The following is a 25,429-nucleotide window of genomic DNA, read 5'->3' as shown; positions in this document are numbered from 1 at the left end:
GCCAAGTTTTTGAGAATACACTGATTTTAAAAGCATTATGGTTTTATTTTTATAAGCATGGTCAAGCATACTTAATATACAAACTGGTAGGAAAAGCTACATAAATCACTTCTGTTCTTTATTATATTTTTATGTGCTGAAACACCTATTTTATGTCCTAAAAGCATAGAAGTGATATCTTATTTTCTGAAAAGCATGATTTCTCCAAGATTACATTTCGTCATTCCCCCACATAATTGTTTTAAGGTAACAAATTGCAATTATATTTTTGTTTGAACTACTCTTCTCAATTCTTAAATCCTGCTGGTGAATTATTATTGCTAGAGAGTAAACTAACTGTATGTGTAGACATCTCTGGTTTCAAGTATTCAAAGTATACTTTGGGGCCATTGTGTTTACAGGAGGAAAAACCTAATTTTAATTAAGTATCTCTAAGATCCTAAGAGATAAGATATAATGAAGATCTCACGCGGCAGCCAACAACCTTGAAAAAAACACTAGATTTTAAGGGTGTGGTAGATGGGACTTCGAGGCATATTCTTATTGCTATATGAGGAAGCATGCCCAGAATCTGCCCTCATTACGTCTGGTGCTAGCCAGTTCTTTTCAAACCTCAGTTTCACGAGCACCATAAAAATTCACTTAAAATCGAAAAGAACACCCTGAAGTTAAAACCCACTCTGCTTTGCCTTGCCTTTCATGGCCTGGAATGTCACCTTTTACCTCCAGTAAATAAAGCCAACATCAACACTCTTCTGTGTCTTTTATTTTTTATGTACTCAATATTCTTCACATGACGATCTAGACACTTAAAGGGAAATTACAGTAGTGATCTATGTCCCACAAAGAGAATTGTCTTTATAATATATAGTTATAATGTATCCATCATTTTCTTTTTTTTCTTGGACTGTTCACATTGGATTGAGTATATTTAAAATGTCATTAATAGTCGACTTAAAGAAATATTGATATCGTAATACTTTCTTAAAATGATCTGGCATGTGTATCTAAGGAGCATTCTGCAACAGAGACAACTGCACTGTTTTACGGTCTTGTAGGGTATTGTCTCTTTAACCTCACTATTTCCGAGAAGCCACTGAAAAGTTCTAATATGTCACAATTCAAATGTCAACATGTTGTTGGAAAGGAAGCTAATAAGTTAAACCTTTGAGAGATGCCAAAAAGAGGTGATTCAAGCTGTTGAGAGAAGTCCATTGTTTTCTAAGGGGAAATAGAACTCCAGAATGAAACAGGGTACTTATAAGCATTTAACTGGAAGGTTTGGGGAAAAAAGCAAATGCACACTATTTTTTTTTTTAATCTGGTAAGTTTTTGAACCCAACTATTTTTCTCAGTGTACTTCCAAAGAAGGGAAAATATTAAGGTTAAGGTTAATAAGATACAAACTGTAAATTTGCTGGGTTTTGTAGAAAGGTCACTTAACAAGGAACAATTTTCCTAAATAGTTTGGATTTTATCTATGGATAGATATAAAGAATCTTAGGTTATATTATAATATATTTTAGCAACATTTTATGTTTGACATTATTTTCTATGAACTAACTTCTCATGGTTAAATTACTGTTGAATAAAAAAAATATTTCAACAGGAAAGAAACTGAGCAGAAAATGCTCTTCATTGAGTTATTTTTTGAATTTAGCACAATTTTGTGCTCTGGTCTTTTAACAGAAAAATAAACAATTGGACTTTAGAGCCACCTACTGGAATAAAGAGGCACACACTTATGTTTAATGTTCTACGCTTCTCAAAAGATAAACAAATACACAAATACAACTAAAGTTATGTACATTTCTGTTGATCTTATAAGACATTAATTTGCTCAACTTTTCTCAGTTCGGAATATCAAATGATCCTACGAGAAACAATAGTTGAGGCAATGTCTTCTAACAATAATCCTTCCAATTTCTTAGTAATAATTTGTGTACTAGTTTGTGTTATGTGATTTTTCTCCCCATTGGATTGAGATTGAGCAAAACTGAATCCTTATTTTGTTATTGTCATTGTTGCTTTTGATGGTATATTGTGTGTGTGTGTGTGTGTGTGTGTGTGTGTCTGTAAATGTAATTGGCTCATCTTTACCAGTTAATTGTATAACTTCATTCTTCCGTAACTTCCATCTGGTAATGAAACTGTTGAAAAATAATCTTAGAAAATTACAAACTAAGAATATGTTTATGGTAAGATGAATAAATACCTTAAATATTTTCATAATGAAATACTTTTTCATTGAGATATACTTAACATATACATTATCTTAGATTCACTTATACAACATGTGGTTCTATATATGTACGTATTATGAATTATATGCTTTTGTAAATGAAAAAACAATCCTGAAACCCGGACAAGTAAATTGGTCAATGACTTGCCTAAAGTCACCGAGGTGTTTAGGGGAAAGATAGGTAGCTCTCAGAAATTACAGGTCAGCATTCTTCTCGCACTTGCCCCACTGCGCTTCAATCAGTCATTAATGGACTTGTTAAATCCTTCCTCTCCTCAACATTTTGCTGGAAAGTAAGGGGAATAAGCACCACACCAAATCCTGGTAAATGAATCAACTGAAAGCGTAATGCCTGTTTTCAAAGAATGGGATTAGGAGCTGGGGCATGAGGGCCGGTCATGTTTGGTGAGAGAGGGACTGAGTTTTAAACAACAAAATGCTTTCTTTTGACTATGTTCTCTACAGATCTTACTGTCCTAACTCTTTATGTCATGTCCTTCTAAACCGTTAGCTTAAAAACACCTTGCTGAGAAGGTGCTACTTTTGAGAGAGAACATGCTCAATCAAGGAGGGTAACAATTGTGCCCCTGCCAGCCACCCTTAGCTAGACCACTGACGGATAATGCGTAACACATTCAACTCTCTGAATGTGTGTGTGGTTCACTAGAATGAGGAATTCAGAGAAGGGAAAGTTCTTTGTTAAACATTACACAGGGTATATGTGACACATCAAGCCTTGCATTAAGAAAATTTGATTTGTGAAGTAGGATTTGGAAAAGATTTGTGAAGTGGCATGAGAGTCATGGCTTTCCAGTTGTCATCAGAGGGCTAATTTTCAGTATATAAAACAGGAAGTCACACTTCTTTTGGTAAAAATAAAAGGAATATTTTTTGTTAAGGTATGAGAAAATGTACAGATATTTTAGTGTATATCGTGCCCTTTCTTAGTATTCACTTCTCTCTCTCTCTTTCCTCCACCCCACCTATTTTATTGTCTTTTGAAGATATTTTATAGAGTAGTGGCAGACATTGCACCGGGAGAGGAGCTCCTGCTGTTCATGAAGAGTGAAGACTATCCCCATGAAACTATGGCACCAGATATCCACGGTTAGTACTGCTCACACCACCATCCTCATCACCCTCGTTTGGAGACTGCTGGAGCATCCAAAAGGGTCCATCTTACTTGGTGTTTGTTAGTTTCCCTGGCTATGCAGTGTCAGTTTTAACAAATTCCTTCTCTTGGTTTAACATCTGGCTAATATTATTGTAAAGCTAAATAAAGTAAGCAGAGGTCTTCCCTGAAGTGGGGGTCAAGGGAATTTTGACTATTTGGATTGGGACATCATATAGTTAAACCTTTTGCCAATGCCTTAGACTAAAGTGAGAGTCCTTTTGTTGTACGAAAGTCATTTCAGAGAGCTTGGTTTCAGACTTTGTAAATCTAGCGGATGTTTCTCCCATCGAATGTTCTATTACATGGAAAAGTGTTTCTACTTGAGTAAAATCCTAGCCAACGAGATCGTAAGGGAGGGAGTTGAGGGGATGGGGATTGGGAGACAGGTAGAGATGAGGAAATTTTAGAGCCAGAGGAATTTTTATTTGCCAGAGACCTATTCTAAATCAAATGAAGAGGGGGATCAAAAAGAATTATAATTACACGCGATGTATGTTTAGGGAAGATTAAGAGAAAATGCTACTTGTATGGATTTGTGTCATTGGGATAAGAATTTAATATTTTTCCTTTCTCTTTTCTATTTCTCTCTCCTGATATAATGTGATGTGGTTCAATATAATGTGATGGTTTCTCTAGAGTGTTTTGTGGTTGGCCACTGGGAAGGGTCACCCATCCCAACTTAGCTGAGAGGTGGGCATTGTACCACCTCCCATCCCTCTGCCATTTGAATGGGAGAGACTCAGCCTCTACTTCTGTTGCTACTGCGAAGGAAGCTACTACTCTTTACTGCCTCTTTACTTGAACTTTTTTCCTTTGGCTGAGCTGAATTCCACCTCCTTGTAGTTTATACTGGTTGTATTTTTGGGAGTCTTTTGGAAATTGTTTCTTCTTTTTAGAAACTCTGACAAGCAAATGTTTTTAAGAAGCCCTATGTTCTCAATGAGCCTGGTAAAGTTTGAACATAAATGGGGAGTCTCACCCAAAAGGGCTCCGTGATAGTGAGGAGTGATTAGATGATAGAAAATATATTCTGGGCTTTCTCCGGTTCAAGGCATCTTTCATTAGTGAATGTTAGATCTAAAAAGGTTTTCAAACAATTATTTTTGGAAATTTTAATGGTTAGTTTACTATTCTAAAAAGCCTAAACAGAAGTAACAAGTTTTCTTTTAGGGCTATGATTTGTAAATTACCTGCTTTTATAACACTTTTGAACCCATCCGTTACTTTTGGTTTTCAATGTGTCACATCTATATCCATCCATATAACCATGTATGTTATATATTATGTTTGTGATGTTTAAATGGTGATTTGTATTTTATAAGTCTAGGATTTAATGTTTCTTAGGAAAGAGAAATTAGAACACACACATCACACATGTACTATATGCTAGGTATTATATACTTTCCATTTATCTGTACATATAGATCTGTACACATAGATCAAACCTGTAAGAAAGGAATTATTTCCATTATACAGATAGAAAAACTGAGGCTACATAGGCTAAGTTAATTGGCAAAGACTACATGCCTAGAAAGTGGTAGAGTCAACATTCAAACTAAGGTCTTGCTATTTTTATTTTTATTTTTTATCATTTTTTTAAAGGCTATTCCCATTTTTCTTTTCGTTTTTTTTAATTGGGGAAAGGGAACAGGACTTTATTGGGGAACAGTGTGTACTTCCAGGACTTTTTTCCAAGTCAGATTGTTGTCCTTTCAATCTTAGTTGTGGAGGGCGCAGCTGGGCTCCAGATCTTGTTGCCATTGTTAGTTTCAGGGGGTGGAGCCCACCATCCCTTGTGGGAGTGGAGGAGTCCAACCTGCAACCCTGTGGTTGAGAACCCACTGGCCCTTGTGGACCTCCAACTGCCTGAGCCACCAGGCCGACCTGAGTCTTGCTATTTTTAAAATGTAGGCTTTTCCATGTATTATGTGGCCTGAAGCTTTTTGCTTAGGTTCAGACTGCTGGCTGAGATCCTAAATGTAAGATCTTAAATATATGAATAGTGTAACAGATGATAGAAAATGTTTATGTGTCTTAATGTCATCGAGATACTTGTCTTTAGAGCTGAGGTGGTTTATTTTAGAATACTTCCCTCTTCTTTAATCTTCTACATCCAAAGTTGACAAACCCTCCTAATTTCTTTACCTTTCTTCCCCCCTGTTGCTAGTTTAAACCAGTAGCATATATAGATGATAGTAGCAACGTCCCATTTGACCATTTTGCTTGGCTTCTCCAGCTGCAATGGAGCTTTCCAACTTTCAGTGGCTTTCTCTTTCCTTCCTAGCAGGGACCTAAAAAGCCCCTAGAGACTTGCTACCCTCTTTAACTCCATTTTCCTCCCCTCCCCTACATGCACCCTATAAACCTGTCATACTTGACTGCAGCTTTGTCTTCCAGGAGCCTGCCACACTCTTTCTTGCTTTCATCATTGGCCCATTCTAACCCTGCTGCCTTAGGTGTCCTCCCTCATCTCACTTCACCTGACTGATTCTTACCCATTACATCTTCTGCACATCTCTCCTTCAGATCAGATGGATTAAGCATGTTCCTCTGAGCTCCTTTAGGCCCTATGCATGCATCTGTCATAAAATATATCACACTCTGTTCACGTGTGTATCCCCTTGAGTTTCTCATATATTAATTCCCTAGCAAAATGCCTAGTATTTGGGAGGTGACTAAAATATTCTCTCAAAACATTCAGTTGATGAACAACTGTCTATAGGTCTACAAAACAGCAATTATCTCTCATATTGTTGCCCTGGTGTCTTTCCACACTGAGAGCTGTTTTCAAGACTTTTGTGATTGTGTCTGTGCAATCTGTGCATAGTAGTATAGCCTCATGAGTGGGCTAAAAGCTATTCAAATGGAAAGAATAGAAACAATACTACACTACCTGACACTTTAGAACCTTGTTATATCTAGTCAAATTCATGATATGTTTGCTATTTAAAAAAGCCACGCCAACTGGCACTGACCCTGGGGTATGATAAATTAGCCTAAAAGAATGCTAAAAACATCCTGTGTCCCATTATAAGTAATGATGAATGTAAAAATGAGGCGTTTCAAATTGCTGATATTAACCAGGCTTAAGCACGGTTCAGATAAGGCCTGTGTGTCCCATGCATCCTCCAGGTAACGTGGCACAGTGAGAAGTGTATGAGACAGAGATGGGTTCAAATCCTGGTACAATCACTTAGCTCTGTAACTTCTGACTGGTTTCAGAACTTCTTTGAGTTTCAATACCCTCATTTGAAAGTTGGGATAAAAATCTGATTCTTCATAATCAGGTTTTAAGGAATATCAGTCATCCAGGTACAGAGCTAAAGAAATAGGTGATTCTCAGTAAGTGGTCATTACGACTTTTAATATCCTGTGAATATTAAATCCTGGAAGGGTTTACTCTACAATTTCTAACCTACGTTCAAATGCAAGTGGTAGAAATGACAACCAAATAGTTCCTATTATGCCTTCAGTAATTCAGTTATATCTGTTGGTTGGTGGTGGTACTTTCTGATCTCCCCATCCTAGTAACACCTGAATTATTTTTACAGAAGAACGACAATATCGCTGTGAGGATTGTGACCAGCTCTTTGAGTCCAAGGCTGAGCTAGCAGATCACCAAAAGTTCCCGTGCAGTACCCCTCATTCTGCATTTTCAATGGTGGAAGAGGACTTTCAACAAAAACTCGAAAGTGAAAATGATCTTCGAGAGATACATGCAATCCAGGAGTGTAAGGAATGTGACCAAGTTTTTCCTGATTTGCAAAGGTTAGAAATGGCAGGTTGCACTAAAAAACATGTTTATTTACTTTACAATAAAATGTTATGCTGAATTTTCAGAATTTATGCTGATGGGAAATTTGGAAGTGCAATGAGCCGGACAAGTGTGTTAATAACATGTTCAGAAATCATTTTTCTCGGGGAAATTGTCATCTGTAAAATATTTACAATGAAGTTGGAATTAGTTATTTTGATACCAGCTAGAATATAATGTTTGTTTTTATTTAAGCAGTGTTATCGGCAACTAAAAGCGTAGCATTGCAGTAAAATATGACTTAGAGGAAGAATCAAGACTGGTGGTGCAACAATGATGCTGATGAAAGTAATCGTATGCCAAAGAGTAAAGCTATCTCTAGAAACACTTAGATGATAACTAACAAAACAAAACAAAAAACAGACTGCTTCTGGTACTCTGAATGAAAGATAGACGGGTCCATTGACAGATCAGTGTAACCTATAGATATAATTTCAACTATGTAAACAGCACATATATAAAAGAATGAGAAAAGCCTGCTCAGTGAAGAAAAGGTTGAATTTCCCAAAAGGGAAAAAAGCAACATGATATAAATGAAATAATTCTTTAATATTTATTTTCAACAAAATGAAAATCATATTTCAGCTATATGTAAACTTTTTATAATCCTTTGAATTTAATTTAAAACATTGTTTTTTATTCCTATTAAAGAAAATAGCAATCCTGGAACCCACTTTCTGAAAACCATACTGATAATCATGCTGCAAAATGGTTTATCAGATCAGAGATGTATATAACGAACTAATAGGTTTTTTTTGGTTTGTTTGTTTTTGGCTAATGGTTTTTGCCTTGGTCCATGAACAGTTTTAATAATTGCATTCATTCTTTTGCTTTTAAATGCGAAAATGATGCTTGGAACCTATAATCAGGATTTCAAGTGAACATAACATCATTGTATTTAAATGCGTATGGTAGTATATTAACTGGACTTATTCAGGAGTGTGAATTACTCACAGTTTGTCTTGGACACTCCACTTATTCAGTTTATCATTTTGTTTCCTTTCTCTCCTTAATACCTCCTCTTTTTTCTCTCCTTTTTAACTCAGTTGATTGCCCTGTATCTGTTTCTCTTGTGAGAACACTTATAGGAACGGATTTCATATAACAGTCGTTCATTATAATGCATAAATGACTAAAAAAGCATCAAGTATAATTCATTCCCTGAGGAGCTTGAATCAAAAGAATTAATCTTTAGCTTTGAAAATTCAGACCTAAGTTAGCTATTAGAGGGAAAACATTTTCGGGAATAAGAGGGCTTTCCGAGTACCCTTTAAACTCATCTTTACTGCTTAACATAAATTCGCATGGAGAATAAATTATTATATATGTTTGGTAAAACATGGATTTGTAATTAAACAAAAAGTGTCACAGCATGTCTCTTAAATATAATTGAGTCCAAATTAAAAAAGCGAAATAAAATTAATAAATTCCAATGGGCAAAACAAGCATTTACACTGTAAAGCAATATCTGTGATGTCAAAGATTAAGCATATTTCCTTCAGTTTTGTTATAAAAAAATAAAGAACAGCATTATAAAACAAAAATTGCCAGGCTAAACACTAAAATGTAATTCTTCCTTCCTCCTGGAAGTGTATGGAAACCCTTCTTAGGGGCAAAAGCTTCTTACGCTGATCAGCTGTAAGATTACGCCTGAGTCAGCTCTACTTCTGCCAAAACTGAGTGTCAGTTTAGCTCCTTCATTCAAACATTCAGTGGAAAACAATAAGGAAACCTAATTATACATTGGATGAACCCTCAAAACGCACTCTTCGGTAGCTCAGTCAGATGGATTTAACATGTCACTCTAAAACCTGATGTCAAGCATCCAAATGGTTATATAATTTAGCCATGTGCAGAACCTACTTTCTCTGAATATTTTCCACTTTATTGAATCCTATAGTGTTGCTTTATACTTTAAACAAATGAAAAAAATCCTTTCTTGACATGATGCATTATTCTGTTCTGTATCTTTTATGTAAAATGATGAGAAAATAATACATTCCCCCACTGAAAAACAAAAGGGGGGGGCAAAAATAAAGGTTGATATGCAAAAGATGGAAAGAACCCGGAGGGCTAAGCAAAGCTCTATAAATTGGGATAAAATTCTTATGAAAAGTGAAGTCTCAGTAATGACTGACTGAATTGCTTCTATGTTTATGAAAAGCGATGTACATGTGCTTTTGTGAGAACCACTTGCCTTTTAATTCTTTCTATTACTGATTATTTGATAGCTGATAATTCCATGGAACAATATGGATTTTATGCTAGCTGAGAAGAAGCAAAGAAAGAAAAATTCCCCGTGCTTTGCTATCTTGTTTCCCACTGCGTGCCATTTAGTATACTCTTAAAGCTATAGCAAACGCTTGGAGTTAGGGGACAGGAAAAAGACTCAATGTATAGGCCAATTTTTTATCACTAGATTTCAGAGCTTATGATGTGACATACATATTGGAATATAATATATGTCATAAAATGGCATGGGTTTGTTAAGGACAGTAGTGAGAATAGCAACCCATACAATGATTTTGGAAGATGTCCCTAACTCAGTTCAATGTTACCTGCAGTTGTTGATTTCTCTCTCTTAACTCTCTTGTTAGCATTTCAACTTGTGTAACACACAGTGTATATAAACATAAGGCCTTTCTTGTGACTCCACACACCTGTACTCTCCTGGTACCTTTTGTTCACAGAGATATTGCCATTTGTGCTCAAATAGAATAGCCTTACCAACTCGAGTGACTCATGGGGCAGGAAACATAAGTTCATGTGCCAATATGAATAGAATTGTAGGGAGGAAGCTGAGGAAGAGAAAAAAATATGGGAAAGGTATTTCTAATTTATCAAGATATGGGAAAGGGCATTTCATTTTTTCACACACTTTCACGCACACAGTCTACACAACCACTGGGTAATATATTCTAGGCGCACAGATGTCTTACTGGGTACTTGAATTTAGAGGTTCATCTTACAGAGAAATAAAACATGGAAGAGAAAGGGTACTTCTTGCATGCTTGGTAGTTTTTTTTTAATTGACTTTTTGTTATGAAAGTTTTAAATATGTGCAAAATTAGAGAGGATTGTATAATAAATCCCCATATGTGCAGGTTCAAGAATTATTATATAAGGCCAATCTTATCTCAGCTACAGTCATTTTGGATTGTTTGAAACAAATCCTGGGCATTATATCACTTTATTCATGAATAGTTTATTATATATCTGTACACAGTATGGACTCTTTAAAAGGTAAGTTCAACACACACTTTAAGAATGATTCCTTAATATAATCAAATGTTCGGTCAGTGTTCATATTCCCCCAATATTTCGTAATTTGTAGAGTGTTGAATTAAGATCAAAACAAGGTACATCACTGCAGTTGGTTGACATGTCTCTTGTATCTCTTTGAATTTATAGCTTCCCTCAAAATCATAAGTCTCTTTCTCTAGCTCTCTCTTCTCTCTCTTTCTCTCTCATTTATCTCTGTATCCCTCTCTCACTATGATTTATTTATACAAGAAATTGAGTGATTTTCCTGTAGCATTTCCTCCAATCCGAATTCTAATTTTATTCCCTCAGTGTTGTTTAACATCTTTCTCCAGCCCCTTTTTCCTGTAAACTCAGATTTATGAGTACATATCAAGCTTGATCACATTTAGGTTCAAAATTTTGGGAAGAATACCTCATTGACAGTGTTATTTATTTCCATCAGAAGGCACATATGGATTGCTGAGATTCGTTAATTCTTTAGGGGCTGCAAAATGAATGTATTCTACTTCTATCATTCTTTCAGTATTTATTATATGAATTAATTATATTCAAAGAAACTTCCCCTCATTGTTTATTTGCTCACCCTGAGGTATAGTTCATATAGAAGGCGCAGGCCATGTGAATGAGCTTTTCATTTTATTTACTAGTTTTCAGAATAATGATTTGGTTTCCCGGCATCTTCCAAGGGTGACAGTGAGGTTCTGTTCTTGTGTTTTATTGTTGTTGAAAGATGAGAATATTATTTTTATTAATGCTTAAATATCCTCATCTTTGGTCAGTGGGCATTTATTTTTTCAAGTTGGCACCCTAATTCTTTTGACATGATCATAACTTTCTTTTTTGCTTTTGCCATAAGAAGATATTCAAGGCACATCTTATACACTTTCTTTTTCAAATTTGAAGCAGGCTATTTCTCTGAGGAGCTCTGTTACTTTCTATGGGGGTAGTGTCCTAATGTGTTATCCATGTGTGTATTTAATTAACGAAAATGTTGCAAACACCTGAATATCACAATAATCCATTATATATATATTTGCTTTTCATTATATTCATGCAGATTTCATATGCATTTTTAGAAAGGGGAGGAAAAGTTTCCTTTGAGCAGGAAAAATATTCTAAGTTTAAAAACAGTAATTATGCTTGTGAAAAACTTCTAACAATGTTTTTCTTTTGAAGGGCTTTAAGAGTGCATCCACTTAAAATATTATATACTTTTCTTCCCTCCTTAATTCATAGGTTATATAATATTTTTCTCTATATAAAAATATTTCTTTATGTATCTATATCAACTTCTGTATCTATACACACACCCATCCATCAGTCCATCTGCCTGTCAGTTGATCCATCCCAGGGTTATAATGGGAAATTGTTTGTTGAATAGTTAGCTTATAGTTCACTTTCCCATATGGTGACATAGATAATACCAAAAGTACTTTTTTGAGTCTAGAAGTTATATATATACATTAGATAGAATACTTGCTTGAATGTTCGTAAGCATTTTCTTAACATTTTCTGTTTGAGTGTTTGTGTTTGACTTAGGTGTTAGCCATGTGTTACTGTTAGGATTGTGTAGTGAATCCAGAACTTGACAAATAGCTAGTTGTTTATCATGCCCATAAATTGGCAATTAATCCCTGCTAGCAGTATCAGATTTATTTTCTAACAACAGGGGTACTTCTCTGCATTACTGAGAGACACAGTCTAGGAAACATAAAACGTACTGTTGTCTGTTGCAAGCCTGTTTCTTCTCTTTCCTCCTCCTCACCTCAACAACTTTTCCTTCTTATTTCTTTAATTGCCAGTTGGACTAGTAGTAAAATGACATTCTGTTTATGAATGTGTTCTTTGTCACCATGTCTTACTAAATTAATTGTTCTCTTAACAGCCTGGAGAAACACATGTTGTCACATACTGAAGAGAGGGAATACAAGTGTGATCAGTGTCCTAAGGCATTTAACTGGAAGTCCAATTTAATTCGCCACCAGATGTCACATGACAGTGGAAAGCACTATGAATGTGAAAATTGTGCCAAGGTACAGTGAATTTGTAGACTACTTGGCCTCTCTGTCATCCTGCTCTCTCTTAATCTATCACTTGCTACGATATATAAAAACAAGCCTTGAGAGGGGAAACTATAAATATCTTGAGAAAAGTAGACTGAGTGTCGTATGCTAAAAGGCATTAGTACAGTGTATAAAAACACTTAGTGGGTATCCTTTTATTTTTGTAAGGGAGGAAGTGAGGCTTAATGGTGAGTTCCAGAACTAGGTGTCAGACATCCTTGGTAAATTCCTGGTTCCGCTACTTGCTTGCCAGCATGGGGTTGTTTTATAGCCTTATGGAGAATGAAAATTTTATCCAATGCAATTACTGATTTCTTTTAATAGCAATTTGTGAGGAAGTCACATAAACTTTCTGAATGCCTATTCAGAAAGAATGGAAGACTCCTACATTTGCAGATTTTTCCACCAAAGTCCCCACTATAAATCATGACTTAATTCTAATTAAAAATATAGTCCCTTAGTGACTAGTGCAGAACAACATAAGAGTAAAATGAATGCATCTCACCTTGATGATTACAAGAACAATAATTCGTATCATTTAATTTTCATGTTTCTCAGCTAGCTAAAAGACATCCTGGTGTCATGAAACTTGATTTCAATTTCCCAAAATTTTCATAGCATTTGCGTATTTTTTCTCATGCCAGTGGAAATTGTGATGTTTGAAATTATCTTTAGAGATGTTTTGCTCCCAGATGTGTAAGTGGCTCTCTCTCTCTCTCTCTCTCTCTCTCTCTCTCTCTCTCCCCCTCCCCCTTACCCACCCTCCCTCCCTCCCTCCCTCCCTCCCTCCCTCCCTCCCTCCTTTCTTGCCTTTCTTCCCAGTGTCCAAAGGAGTAATTTTAGCTTAATGGTAACTGACTAAAACAGTGTTAGAATTTACCCCCTAGGGGAACTCCTTGAATAGATTTGAGATACTTTAGTCAAAATCCCCCCAATGTTGTACATAGCATGTTCTTTAAAGGATGGAGATAGCACACCAGTTTTAATAATGTCATGGCCAGCATGTTATTATTCAACTCCAGTCACTCTAAATGGGATCAAAAAGGCCTGGAATGTGGTCTAATAATGTCATTAATTATTTCATTCAGCTGATACCAATGGACCCTTTGTGCTAAGGATACAGAGCTGAATAATTTACAGTCCCTACCCTAGAGGAGCTTGCACTTTGGAAATATGACTTCTTTTTTGTCTTTGGGAAAAACAAATAAACAAAAACAAAACATGAAAACAAAATTCCTTCTTGAGTCATTCCTGGTCTACTTTATTGTGTCTTTGAATTAAGTTTCTTGATTAATCAGTACTCATTTCCTAGCAGGTTTTCACGGACCCTAGCAACCTTCAGCGGCACATTCGCTCTCAGCACGTTGGTGCGCGGGCCCATGCTTGCCCAGAGTGTGGCAAAACGTTTGCCACTTCGTCGGGCCTCAAACAACACAAGCACATCCACAGCAGTGTGAAGCCCTTTATCTGTAAGTTTTTAACACTCCAGCCCTCCTTCCTGCATCTGTCTCTCATCCAAACGGCAGTGTGATCAGGAGAGTGGCCACACATGGCCATTAGAGGGGTCTTCACATTACCTATTTATGATCCAATCCAGTAGGGCTATTTTCTATTACCAGAAAATCTTTTATAACCAGATTCATGGTATGTTGTCTATGATCCCTGGGGTGTTTTCTTTTGGATGAAATCAATAACAGGTAGAGAAAAGAGAAGTTGTTAAATAATGAAAGGGAAGCCTCCCTGGGTTGTAGGATTTAATAGAGACAACCAGATTTGTCTCACACTGAAAATGTTCATGGCTTTGTAAAACAACAAATAGCAGATACCACTAACCAAGACGAAGTGATAAAACCTGTTCTGGATCAGAAAGCCGGAAGAACCCCACCTGGCAAGTAGGCTTATGACTCTGTGTGTGCGTGTATGTGTTGGGGGGGAAAGGGGGGGTAAATAAAATGCCCTTTACCCGTTGTTGCCGATGACAGGCTGCAGACTGGTAGTTCTCAGTTACTTGAAAAGCAGAACATTCTCACTTTGATGCTGGACATGGTGCTTCTGTAACTCACTGCACTAAAGCAAATTTACAGGCAGTGTGTTTGTGTGTTTTCAGGGGACATCCAATCTGACCACCTACTTAGAATCTCCCTGTACAGAGCATTTTAGTAACACACTTCAAATAAAATAAAGCGAAGTCCTCATTTGCTTCTTCCTCTGTCCACCCACTCCTGTTCTCTGAATTGTGCTGAAATATTTCATAAGGAAAATCAGTTGTTCTCAGCCCATCTGGGCAATGATTCTGGACTTCTTTTGATCCATTGCTCGGCTGGGCATATAAATACAATGACTCATTGAGCTGTGCTACAAACTTCAAGACTGATTTTGGATCCAGATAAGCATAGAACTGGTTGAAGCATACCCAGTAGTTGGCAAGATCTCTGACTTGGGAACTCTTGCAAAACAGTTTTTCTGACAAATACACGATGGCTGTTAGTAGGTATATGAGACACTACTACAGGACCTAATGGAAAAAAACCCAATTTTCAGTGCCAACATGGAGGTGCCAGAGACGAGCCTTCCTCCTTTTTGCCTTAACACAGCCCTCTTTTATGCTTTCAAGCACCAAGAGAGCTTTCCTTTCTCTTGCCAGCTTACACTAGAGTCCTGTTTTGCTCACATGTTCTTCTGTTCCCTGGGTGGAGTGAAGAGGACTAGCGGATAAACAAAAGGGTGCTCTAGACTCCCTTGGGGAAGCTCTGTTGAAAGTCGCAGGAAATAAAGGATACAATAGAAATTTGTGACTTCTTGTCTCAAAAAGGCATTCTTGACTCTAGGTCGTAATGCCTTAAAAATGTCTTTGCAAGTGCTACAGGCATACATAATTCATTTATTTCTGACTTTTCGGAAATAAATTTTATTAAATGTAGTATGCTTTGGTAGCAGAAAGAGTAGCACACACCGCAATGCATTAGGGTCATCCGTTTAATGCTTTCTCTATTATTTGAAATAAAAGTCGGAAAATATCGATTCCTATCATCTAAAATTCTGGGATATGGAATTTTAATTGGGTTGAAGTCAAGTGTTTCACTTTAAAGTGCTATAGGGTGTCCCTTTCCAATCAGATTGCATGAACGATTTCCCATGAAGGTATTTGCAGTAATTATCGGTAAATTTAAATAGCAGATGGCATTCTTCAAATATAAAATCTGACAGAGCACCATGGGGTAATTATAAATAATAGCCATGCAATTTCAGAACAAAAGAGGAGTTGGTATAGCGACTTTGGAGTGGAGGAGGTTCACCTAGAGTTGATATCTATTTCTCACCAGAAGGCCACACACCACGATTTACCCCCACTGGTGTGTTTATGGCAACTGTCTCTTATTACAGTGTACCGCCAAGCTCGAGCCTAAAGTCACCAGCGCTAAGGTAATTACTCACTGCCTTTACAGAAACCTCCAGCCTGCCCAAATAGAAACCACATGCTCTAATAGGCTGAATATATTCAAAATACCTCTTAATTTGTTTAATAAGTAGAAAAATGCAATGTTAACTGCTGGATAATTCCTTATTACTGAGAAAATTACAGTAGAGTATAGACTTCAACATCAATTGAGCCATTTACCTGGAGGCCTGGTGGTTTGTGGTAGGCCAGGCCAGGTCTTCAAGTGAGAAAAATAAAGTCTCTGCCTAAGGAAACATCCCAGATTCTATGTTGTTGAGATCTGACACAGACACCACTTATCTATGTAACAGAGGGTACAACTGGGAAAGTGAAATGCACCGTTTGCTTCTCTGATACAGAGAAGCTCTTGGGTTTCTTCAATCCGTCCAGCTATAAGAAAGAAGTGTGGAGAACATTTATTTGCCAAAAAGTTGCAAACCCTTCAAAAACTTACACCTTGGTTGAATACTCATCAAGACATTTCCTCAATACCTTTTAATGCCCAGAGGAGAGGTGTCACTTTCTTATGAGTACACTTTTATAATTCCAACATTTTATTTACTATTTCTTGTTATTGCTCACAGCTGAGTTAGTGTAACTAGTGAAAGTCTCATGTTTCTACCCGCTACATTATATGGTTTTAATTAGCGTATCAAAGCATTTAAGTAGTATATATATGTATTGTATATGGTTAACTAGTATATATGTTTAAAGCAGAATCTGGTCAATATATTCCAGTAGAATGATCTGAAAAGAAAATACTCACATCTTCTTTTCCTGTTAAAAAGTGTGTTACAGCCTCTATAGTGTTGCAAATCATCCCACAGTTGAAAGCTCCTTTAATATTATTATTACGCATGCTAATATATGTAGTAATGCTTTTTAATTGTTAGTAGTAAATGAAATAGATATAGAATCACTCGATGCTTCCTTTTTGGTAGTGTGTGGGTTATTTCAAGTTCTGGGTGAGTTTTGTGTCACTGGAGGTCTATAATCTCCTTTGAATGAGGTTTATTTTCATTTTTTAAATTTTTTTATTATTGTTTTGACTCAGGAGCTCAGCCATTCTCTGCTTAAAGGTAGTCATCACATGAAAGCAATAAATGTTGTACTTTATCTTCAATTTAATTTCTTATATAAATTTGTTTCCACAATTACCAAAGAGGCATATCATGTTTCTGTATGTATTCAATGTGTACAGAAGCATTAAATTAAGCTCACACATAAAGTGGGCTCATCTTTCCTAAAGTAAAAATAAAAAAGGTGATGCTTAGGGAACAGATCCTATAATCCTGTTGGATTGCGAAATGAGTGAGATTCTTACCTAGCAAAGGAGTCCTTAAGGGTTACAGAGTTTGGTCTTAAAAATATGCTTAGATCTGTTTGCACATATGTGCGGAGGAAGATGTTCTACTTTTTTGGGCAGTTCTCGGTGAAGAGGGTTATTTCTCAGCCACACCCACTGCTGTGTTCTTCTTTTTGGATTAGAGCATTCACAGCACTGCCCTCTGCTTTACCGTAGTTGGCTATAGCACATAGAAGTCAAGCCCTGAGATAACCGGCGAAGATATGACAACAAGTGGACATGTTTCCCAAGGACAGGGGTTTCATAAATGCAGGAAGGTTAGCACAACCGCTGGTGTGAGGGGAAGTCAGAGGACGTGATCATAGTTCATGGGAACCAGCAATGCAGGATGGGCTACATTCAATTTAGTTTCCTTTGCAGGCTTAAAATAGAGCCATTGTAAATTATGTCAGTCTTTCTCAAATCATGAAAATGATTGTTAAAAATGTCTCCGAATACACAATGTGCATTGTTGTGTGGCTTTGATGTGTGAATGATGAGAGCATATGATATAATACAGATTAAATAATGGTAGAGCAGTTACGGGCTTTTTCCCCAAGGGGACAGGGAATAAAGGTGAAGTTTCTGGTCAAGCGAAAGCCTGTTTTATTTTGTTCTGGTGCCTACAATGTAGAATTCTTTAAGTTGTCTATCTAAAATTTTAAAGGGGTTCCTGTTATGTTTCATGTTTAGTACATCTTAAGACTTTAATTTAAAGATTTTGTTAGTGTAGGAATTGGGTGGGAAATCAACGCATGCTGGGATTTGATTTTCTCATAAATATTTAAAGACAAAAGTATGATGCAAAATATTATGCAATGGGGATGATAAAATATTTATATATATATATATATATATATGGAATAATTGTGCTGCCTCAAGACATTTGTCAGGTTGGATGCCTTGCTTTGGAATCTAGTGAAATGGGGGGTTTTCTGTGTTTGGAGCACCCAGATTAGTGCCTCCAACATCTTTTCCTGGCTTCCTAATTGAAATTTTGGGGTAAACCAATTGTGATACTTGCTAAATTCAGAAGCAATTGCCATAAAGCCTGAGATTCTTTTTTGTTGTTTGCACACAGGTGAGGTCTGCCATAAATCCTATACTCAGTTTTCAAACCTTTGTCGTCATAAGCGCATGCATGCTGATTGCAGAACCCAAATCAAGTGCAAAGACTGTGGACAAATGTTCAGCACTACGTCTTCCTTAAATAAACACAGGAGGTTTTGTGAGGGCAAGAACCATTTTGCGGCAGGTGGATTTTTTGGCCAAGGCATTTCACTTCCTGGAACCCCAGCTATGGATAAAACGTCCATGGTTAATATGAGTCATGCCAACCCGGGCCTTGCTGACTATTTTGGTGCCAATAGGCATCCTGCTGGTCTTACCTTTCCAACAGCTCCTGGATTTTCTTTTAGCTTCCCTGGTCTGTTTCCTTCCGGCTTGTACCATAGGCCTCCTTTGATACCTGCTAGTTCTCCTGTTAAAGGACTATCAAGTACTGAACAGACAAACAAAAGTCAAAGTCCCCTCATGACACATCCTCAGATACTGCCAGCTACACAGGATATTTTGAAGGCACTATCTAAACACCCAACTGTAGGGGACAATAAGCCAGTGGAGCTCCAGCCCGAGAGGTCCTCTGAAGAGAGGCCCCTTGAAAAAATCAGTGACCAGTCAGAGAGTAGTGACCTTGATGATGTCAGTACTCCAAGTGGCAGTGACCTGGAAACAACCTCGGGCTCTGATCTGGAAAGTGACATTGAAAGTGATAAAGAAAAATTTAAAGAAAATGGTAAAATGTTCAAAGACAAAGTAAGCCCTCTTCAGAATCTGGCTTCAATACATAATAAGAAAGAATACAGCAATCATTCCATTTTCTCACCATCTTTAGAGGAGCAAACTGCGGTGTCAGGAGCTGTGAATGATTCTATAAAGGCTATTGCTTCTATTGCTGAAAAATACTTTGGTTCAACAGGACTGGTGGGGCTGCAAGACAAAAAAGTTGGAGCTTTACCTTACCCTTCCATGTTTCCCCTCCCATTTTTTCCAGCATTCTCTCAATCAATGTACCCATTTCCTGATAGAGACTTGAGATCGTTACCTTTGAAAATGGAACCCCAATCACCAAGTGAAGTAAAGAAACAGCAGAAGGGAAGCTCTGAGTCTCCCTTTGACCTCACCACTAAGCGAAAGGATGAGAAACCCTTGACTCCAGTACCTTCCAAGCCTCCAGCGACTCCTGCCACAAGTCAAGACCAGCCCCTGGATCTAAGTATGGGCAGTAGAAGTAGAGCCAGTGGGACAAAGCTTACTGAGCCTCGAAAAAACCACGTGTTTGGGGAAAAGAAAGGCAACAACATTGACCCAAGACCGGCAACAGACGGTTCCTTGCAGCATGCTAGACCTACCCCTTTCTTTATGGACCCTATTTACAGGTAAGAGTGGATGGGAGACGATTACATGTGGACAGATGTATGAAAGACAATGTTCGCACCATAAAGTTACAGCTTCTAACAAACCATTGAAATTACTATTATAAAACAGAGAGCAAAGTTGTTTGATCTGGTGAATTCATTTTTTTTATTCAGAAAGTCGACTCATTAGGTTTGGACTTATTTTTGGATGACTCTGAATTTGGGGTTTTGGAAGAGGCCCACGGAGTTCTTTCCCTTGACAATAAATTTATTTTTAAACACTTTTTTTTTTTAAAGTGGAAAATATGGGAAAGCCATATTTAAAGCAAGTTGTCAAGTGGCGGAAGAATGAGGCTCCTGAAGGATTAATGCAAATATGTGTGGGTACTTACATGGGTCAGGTTATTTGGAAGGAGATGGGACACAGAACAGCAAGAGCTTACTCTGTTAACCTACCAACACATCCTTAATAAGTACTGGTCATATTCTCTTTCTAAATAAATCTGTTAGGAGCCCGAAGGAAATGAAATATTAATCACAAAAATGTTTTGTATATAATGTGAGTGATCGGCTTAAAAAAATGTGTCTCTGTTTAGTGCCTTCATTATCCAGTGTCCTTAAATGCATCCAAAAATTCTTTGGGGGATACATATATGCTTAATAAAAAGCCTGTTAGGCAATATACTGTAACATTCACTTGACCATTCAGAATGATTTAGTTTTTAAATACCAGTTTTCTTTAAAAGATATGAATAACAATAATTATACTTATGTATTTTAAATGTTACCAAGTGTTCATATTTACTTTCTCATTCAAATCTTGAACATTGTCCATAGTTAACAGACGAGGTGGATAATTTTTTTGTTGGACTTATTTAAGATGGAAGTATTTGCATATTTTTGCTTGATTCTCTTTTATGAAGAGCCGATTTTGTGCTATTCTTTTGTTCAACAATATTTATCAAGTTCCTATTGCTTAATAGATACTGTGGGGGGGGCAATTTTTTTGCACTCAAAACTGTTTTTCTACCTATATTACCTACAATACATTCACCGAGAAACATTGCCAGCATATTAAGGGCTACTCCCATTTGAACATGACAAAGGAAGTAAAAAAAAAAAAAAAAAAAAAAAGACAATCAAAAACATCTGAGTCATCCGTACCATCCTTGGGCACATTTTTTTTTTTTTCAATTATTGTATCTTAATTCCGTAGCAGTCCTATTACTAGAGAAGGAAAATATTTTATGTGTAGATTATATGTTCCACATTGCCAGTAGGGTTGCATTTCCAACTCAGTGATATATCTCAGTCCTTTGTGAAGATAATTTCTCAGACGTTCTTTCTTAGACACTCCCAATGCCAGTAGGCTTCCAAATTCTCCAAATACCCATTATGTTTTTCTCCATCATCTCCTAATCTTCCTCTTGCTTATTCTAATCTTAATCTTCTCTCCGGTATTTCAGTCCCAAGGCCCTAGGTCATTTTACCTAACTCATGAAAGACCTAAACCCCAGTTTTAATGTAAGACTTGGGTTAATATTTCATCTTTCCCATGTCATAAACATTTTTTTATCCATAAAATGGATATAAGAGCACCTATTTCAGTAAGTGAAATTGTGTGTGCAAAACATAGCATATATAAAATCTCAAGAAGTAGTAGCTGTTTTTATTCATTTTGAGTCTACTTTAAAAGGGTACTTATTCAACAATTTTTATTAGAAAATTACCAACAGTTGATAAAAGCAGTTAATTTAACCCATGATGTCATTTCCTATAAGTGTAATAGAAAATAGAATGACACGTACAAGGGACATGTAGATAAGTTGCATGTCTCTCCCTCTCTTCAAAAAGTTCCTCATCCTCTTCCCACCACCCCGCTTTCACTTGCTCTGTTTATCAGCAGTGGCATCCAAAAGAAGACACTTATATCTCAAAGGGTAGCTAGCAGGGTACACAGCATGCTTAGAAACTCTCTTGCTGTTATTGGCAAATACGGAAGAAATACAGTGACTACTTAGTGCACCTTCTTGGCAGAAAATGACTTCAATTTTCAAAATGAACCCTGTCCTCATGGTTTCAAAATCACCAAGCATTCTTGTCTACATTTGAAGTGGAAAGGTACAAATTTGTGACCAAAGTCTCTGACTTCATGACTCTTCATTTTTTATATTTCCTCATTATTACTACTAGACATTCAATAGGATTTTTCCATTATAAATAGGACCTTCATTTTTTGATCACCTAGAAGTGCCATGAGTTTCTTCAAGAACTTGAACAGATGTCTTTATATTTTTATTAGTGTGCTTCCCAGAAACCTACCATTTGCTTTATTGTTAGCTGTTTTAAATGTCAGTGATTATGTAGTAGTTGATATATGAGATTGATTCATCTCCAAAATCTAATTTTAACTTTTCAGAGTAGAGAAAAGAAAGCTAACTGACCCACTTGAAGCTTTAAAAGAGAAATACTTGAGACCTTCTCCAGGATTCTTATTTCACCCACAAGTAAGTATTATGAATTTGAGACTTCAAGCTTGTAAACTAACTTGTTGATCCTGAAAAGCAGGTGCAATGAAATGAAAGAAATCTTGAGAACATTAGGATTTCCTATGACGCTGGTGTGGAAGAACACAGGAAATTCTAGTAGAATTAAAACCCAAACTCTTTAAAGTAAAAGTAATTAATATATGTATAAAAGTAACATGGTTTTGGTAGTCAATTATTGTCTGTTATTAACTACTTATTGAGCCAAAGTTTATTTTGGAGTGAGCAAAAGTCAGTTAAGAAAATAAATATTGAAGTTGTCTTTTATGCTTAAAAATTACCGATAGTAAGAAATGGATCACACGGAGACTCGTCCCAAACTCATGAAGGTCGTTCATGTTTAGTGCTTAGATAAAAACAGGAAATGAGTCTACCTGACAGTTTGTTACCATAGAGGGTGAAGGAATTTATCTAGAGACCACTGGGCATTCCAGTAAAGTTCTGTAATTGCACAGGAATTCACCACAATACACAGAGCTATTTGCTGAGTGGAATTGTGTCCATTTATCAAAATATATATAATTTCCCATTGCAAGGAAAATACAAAGCAGTGTTATGTAATTGGTTCATCTCCATGTCCCTACGTATTTGGTCATTTAAAAAATTGGTTTATATATCAATCAAAATGTGGAGAATTGTGTTGAAAGAACAAATATATCAGCAGCTTGAATTTGGATTCTTAATTGATATTTTATTTTTATTTTTTTAAAGGCTACAAGCTCTGGTCTTTATAATAGTAAGCAAAAGTTTTATGAAAATGCTTGAAAACAGTAAACTAATTTGTTCTGTTTCAGTATATTCAAACCAAAAATTATGCTCCTCTAATAAAATTGGTGGAATTTTATGCAAGCTGTCTTATAGAAAGTTAGGAGATAATTAAATTATATCATCTTGGGGTATGACTTTTCCCCACCCCCAGTCCTTCCTACTCTCTCTGTTACCACTTCTTCATTTTTTCAAGTACCTTCCCAAAGTCCTGAACAACGGATTATGAAAGCTGAAATACCATCTTCTGGGGTAGCTGCAGAAATCTATCATTGCTCAAAGATCATCTCTATTTCAAACTGAGAAAATATATGGTTTAGTATTATAAGGGTTAGAAATTTTCCAATTAGTATTTATTTTATATAGGAAGGCTAAGAAATGATATTATTTACATAATTACTTTATCGAAAAGAAGCAAGTTCCAAAATAGTAGATGTTTATCAGGTACTTATAATTTATATTTAGGCTGATCTAAGTTACACTTGTAGGCCTCGTGGACTAATAAACCTGAACATAATATGCATTTTGTGTTGGATATTGTACAAAAGATATATCCCTCTTGATATACAAAAGGTATATCTCCCTTTTTAATTAGAACTAGATGCTTATGAGGATATTACAGTTACATACATTTAATTACAATAATCAAATTGTTTATTCTAATTATCTTTAAAATATAGTAATTAATCACTTCAAAATTAAGTGCTATGGATACATGGTATAATGGAGGGGGGAAAAAAAGACTGGGATTCAGTGTCTTTGAACGACTCAGTCTATTCAGGTTTAGTTTCCTTATCTGTAAGATGAGGGAATTGGATGTAAGTTCCCTACCCTCTCTGAAATTCAAAGATTTCTAGCTAGCCATGGTAAACTTACTGGTTCATAAGATGGGAGACTTTGCCTGCTAATCACTCCATATGTGCATGCAACTGTTACAAATATAGTATGTAAATATTTTAAACGAAATAATACAAGAAAATATGTTATCTTTGAATATCCCCAAAGTTAATGAAGGATCATAAAACACAGGACATGTGTACAGTGCTTGGAGCACTGCAGTCATTGCCTCAGATCTTGGGGCAAACACGCTGGTGAGCGCACAGTGCAGAGTGTGTTTTCTTTCCACACCAGAATATCATGCGTTGGTATAAAGGACTGCATCTTGTTGTGTGTTGCTATTAGTGATAATCAAGAGTGATAAAGTATTTAAGATCTGGTATGTCATGAAGATTGATCAATCCGAATGGACTCCTGTATTCTGGAGCAGGGTGCTGGAGCCCCTGCTTCTCCAACAGTTAATGCTTTAGTTGCTGGATGGGGGCGCTGTCTCAGGGTCATTGGGGAGCAGGTTAGGGCAGCAGGAGGACATGCAGGGTGCTTGGGGCAGAGGCCATTTACTAAGACTGCGAAAATACTTTGTTATTTTCTAACCATCATGGCTGTTTCCATGCGTAACGGCTGTACATCACTATGATATAGGTGGCTTAGAGACTGTTGCCTGGGAGAAGCTTGGGTCACTCCATTTTCCTCAAGCCTTCAGAAAAACTGCCTCAAATGTTCTGAAGTTGCAGTATTGTTTTCTGTGTTTTCTAGTACTGTATCAAATTCCATCCTACCCTCAGATCTATGTTCAAACAAACAAAGAAATAAACAAACAGACATTGCCCAGGGTGTGGGGCCAGAAATAAATGCTTCACAACTGGCTTCACTACTGATTAGCGAAAGTGCTTAGGTTTTGAGCAATGTGGTTCATCTCTCTGAGCCTTCTCTATCAGTGTAATGGCAACACCCCTTCCAGATGTACCAGGGTAGCCGTAAGGACCAGTGCTCATGGACTAGCATAATTAACATTGTGCTTGGCATGTGGAAGGACCTACATGAGGAAACACTCTTATTAATAATGGATGCAGAAGTATTCCATTTTAAATATAAAGGAATGTCAATAAAATACCCTTTGGCCAGCTCCTGAGCCAGTTTCTTTGGCGGGGCAATATCATATATCTAGAAGTACTTGTAAAGATGCTCAGTGTGCTCTCGGTGCTGTCTCATTGGGCAGCAACAAGGGTGGCTCAGAGCAAGAAGCCAAAATGGAGGGACTTACCTCTGCTCCCAGGGCTCGCCATGATTTCGTAGCTAAATAAGTGTTTGGATAAGACCATTTATTACTTCATTTTCCATTTACATTTTATTGGAGCAAATCTTGTGGTCCCTCTAGGGCTTCTTTAGTGTCCTCTTCAGAATTAGAATAATACCTACTCTATTTATTTCTCAGGGTTATTATAATAATAAAGAGGAGACCACATATTCTCAATGCTTTAGGGAAAACTTATAAATGGATACATCAATGCTTGGTACTGGTA

At 36.7% G+C, this 25,429-nt stretch overlaps 1 protein-coding gene across 19 annotated transcripts in view; it reads left to right on the top strand.

The window, feature by feature from the left end:
• Window positions 1-25,429, top strand: part of MECOM (MDS1 and EVI1 complex locus) — a 537,495-nt gene that overhangs the window by 487,939 nt on the left and 24,127 nt on the right. For 11 of the 19 annotated variants that reach the window (XM_074327559.1, XM_019735571.2, XM_019735624.2 and 8 more), the window contains 6 exons: window positions 3,247-3,349; window positions 6,968-7,184; window positions 12,380-12,527; window positions 13,870-14,026; window positions 18,423-19,779; window positions 22,178-22,265. In XM_074327559.1, coding sequence (XP_074183660.1) covers window positions 3,247-3,349; window positions 6,968-7,184; window positions 12,380-12,527; window positions 13,870-14,026; window positions 18,423-19,779; window positions 22,178-22,265 — 2,070 coding nt within the window. The remainder of the gene's footprint in view (window positions 1-3,246; window positions 3,350-6,967; window positions 7,185-12,379; window positions 12,528-13,869; window positions 14,027-18,422; window positions 19,780-22,177; window positions 22,266-25,429) is intronic. The other 8 variants (XM_019735599.2, XM_019735580.2, XM_074327577.1 and 5 more) reach the window with 2 other exon arrangements.

Source organism: Rhinolophus sinicus, linkage group LG01 (genome assembly GCF_036562045.2).
Source record: "Rhinolophus sinicus isolate RSC01 linkage group LG01, ASM3656204v1, whole genome shotgun sequence".
NCBI lineage: Eukaryota > Metazoa > Chordata > Mammalia > Chiroptera > Rhinolophidae > Rhinolophus > Rhinolophus sinicus.
This window is presented reverse-complemented; position numbering and strand designations above follow the sequence as displayed.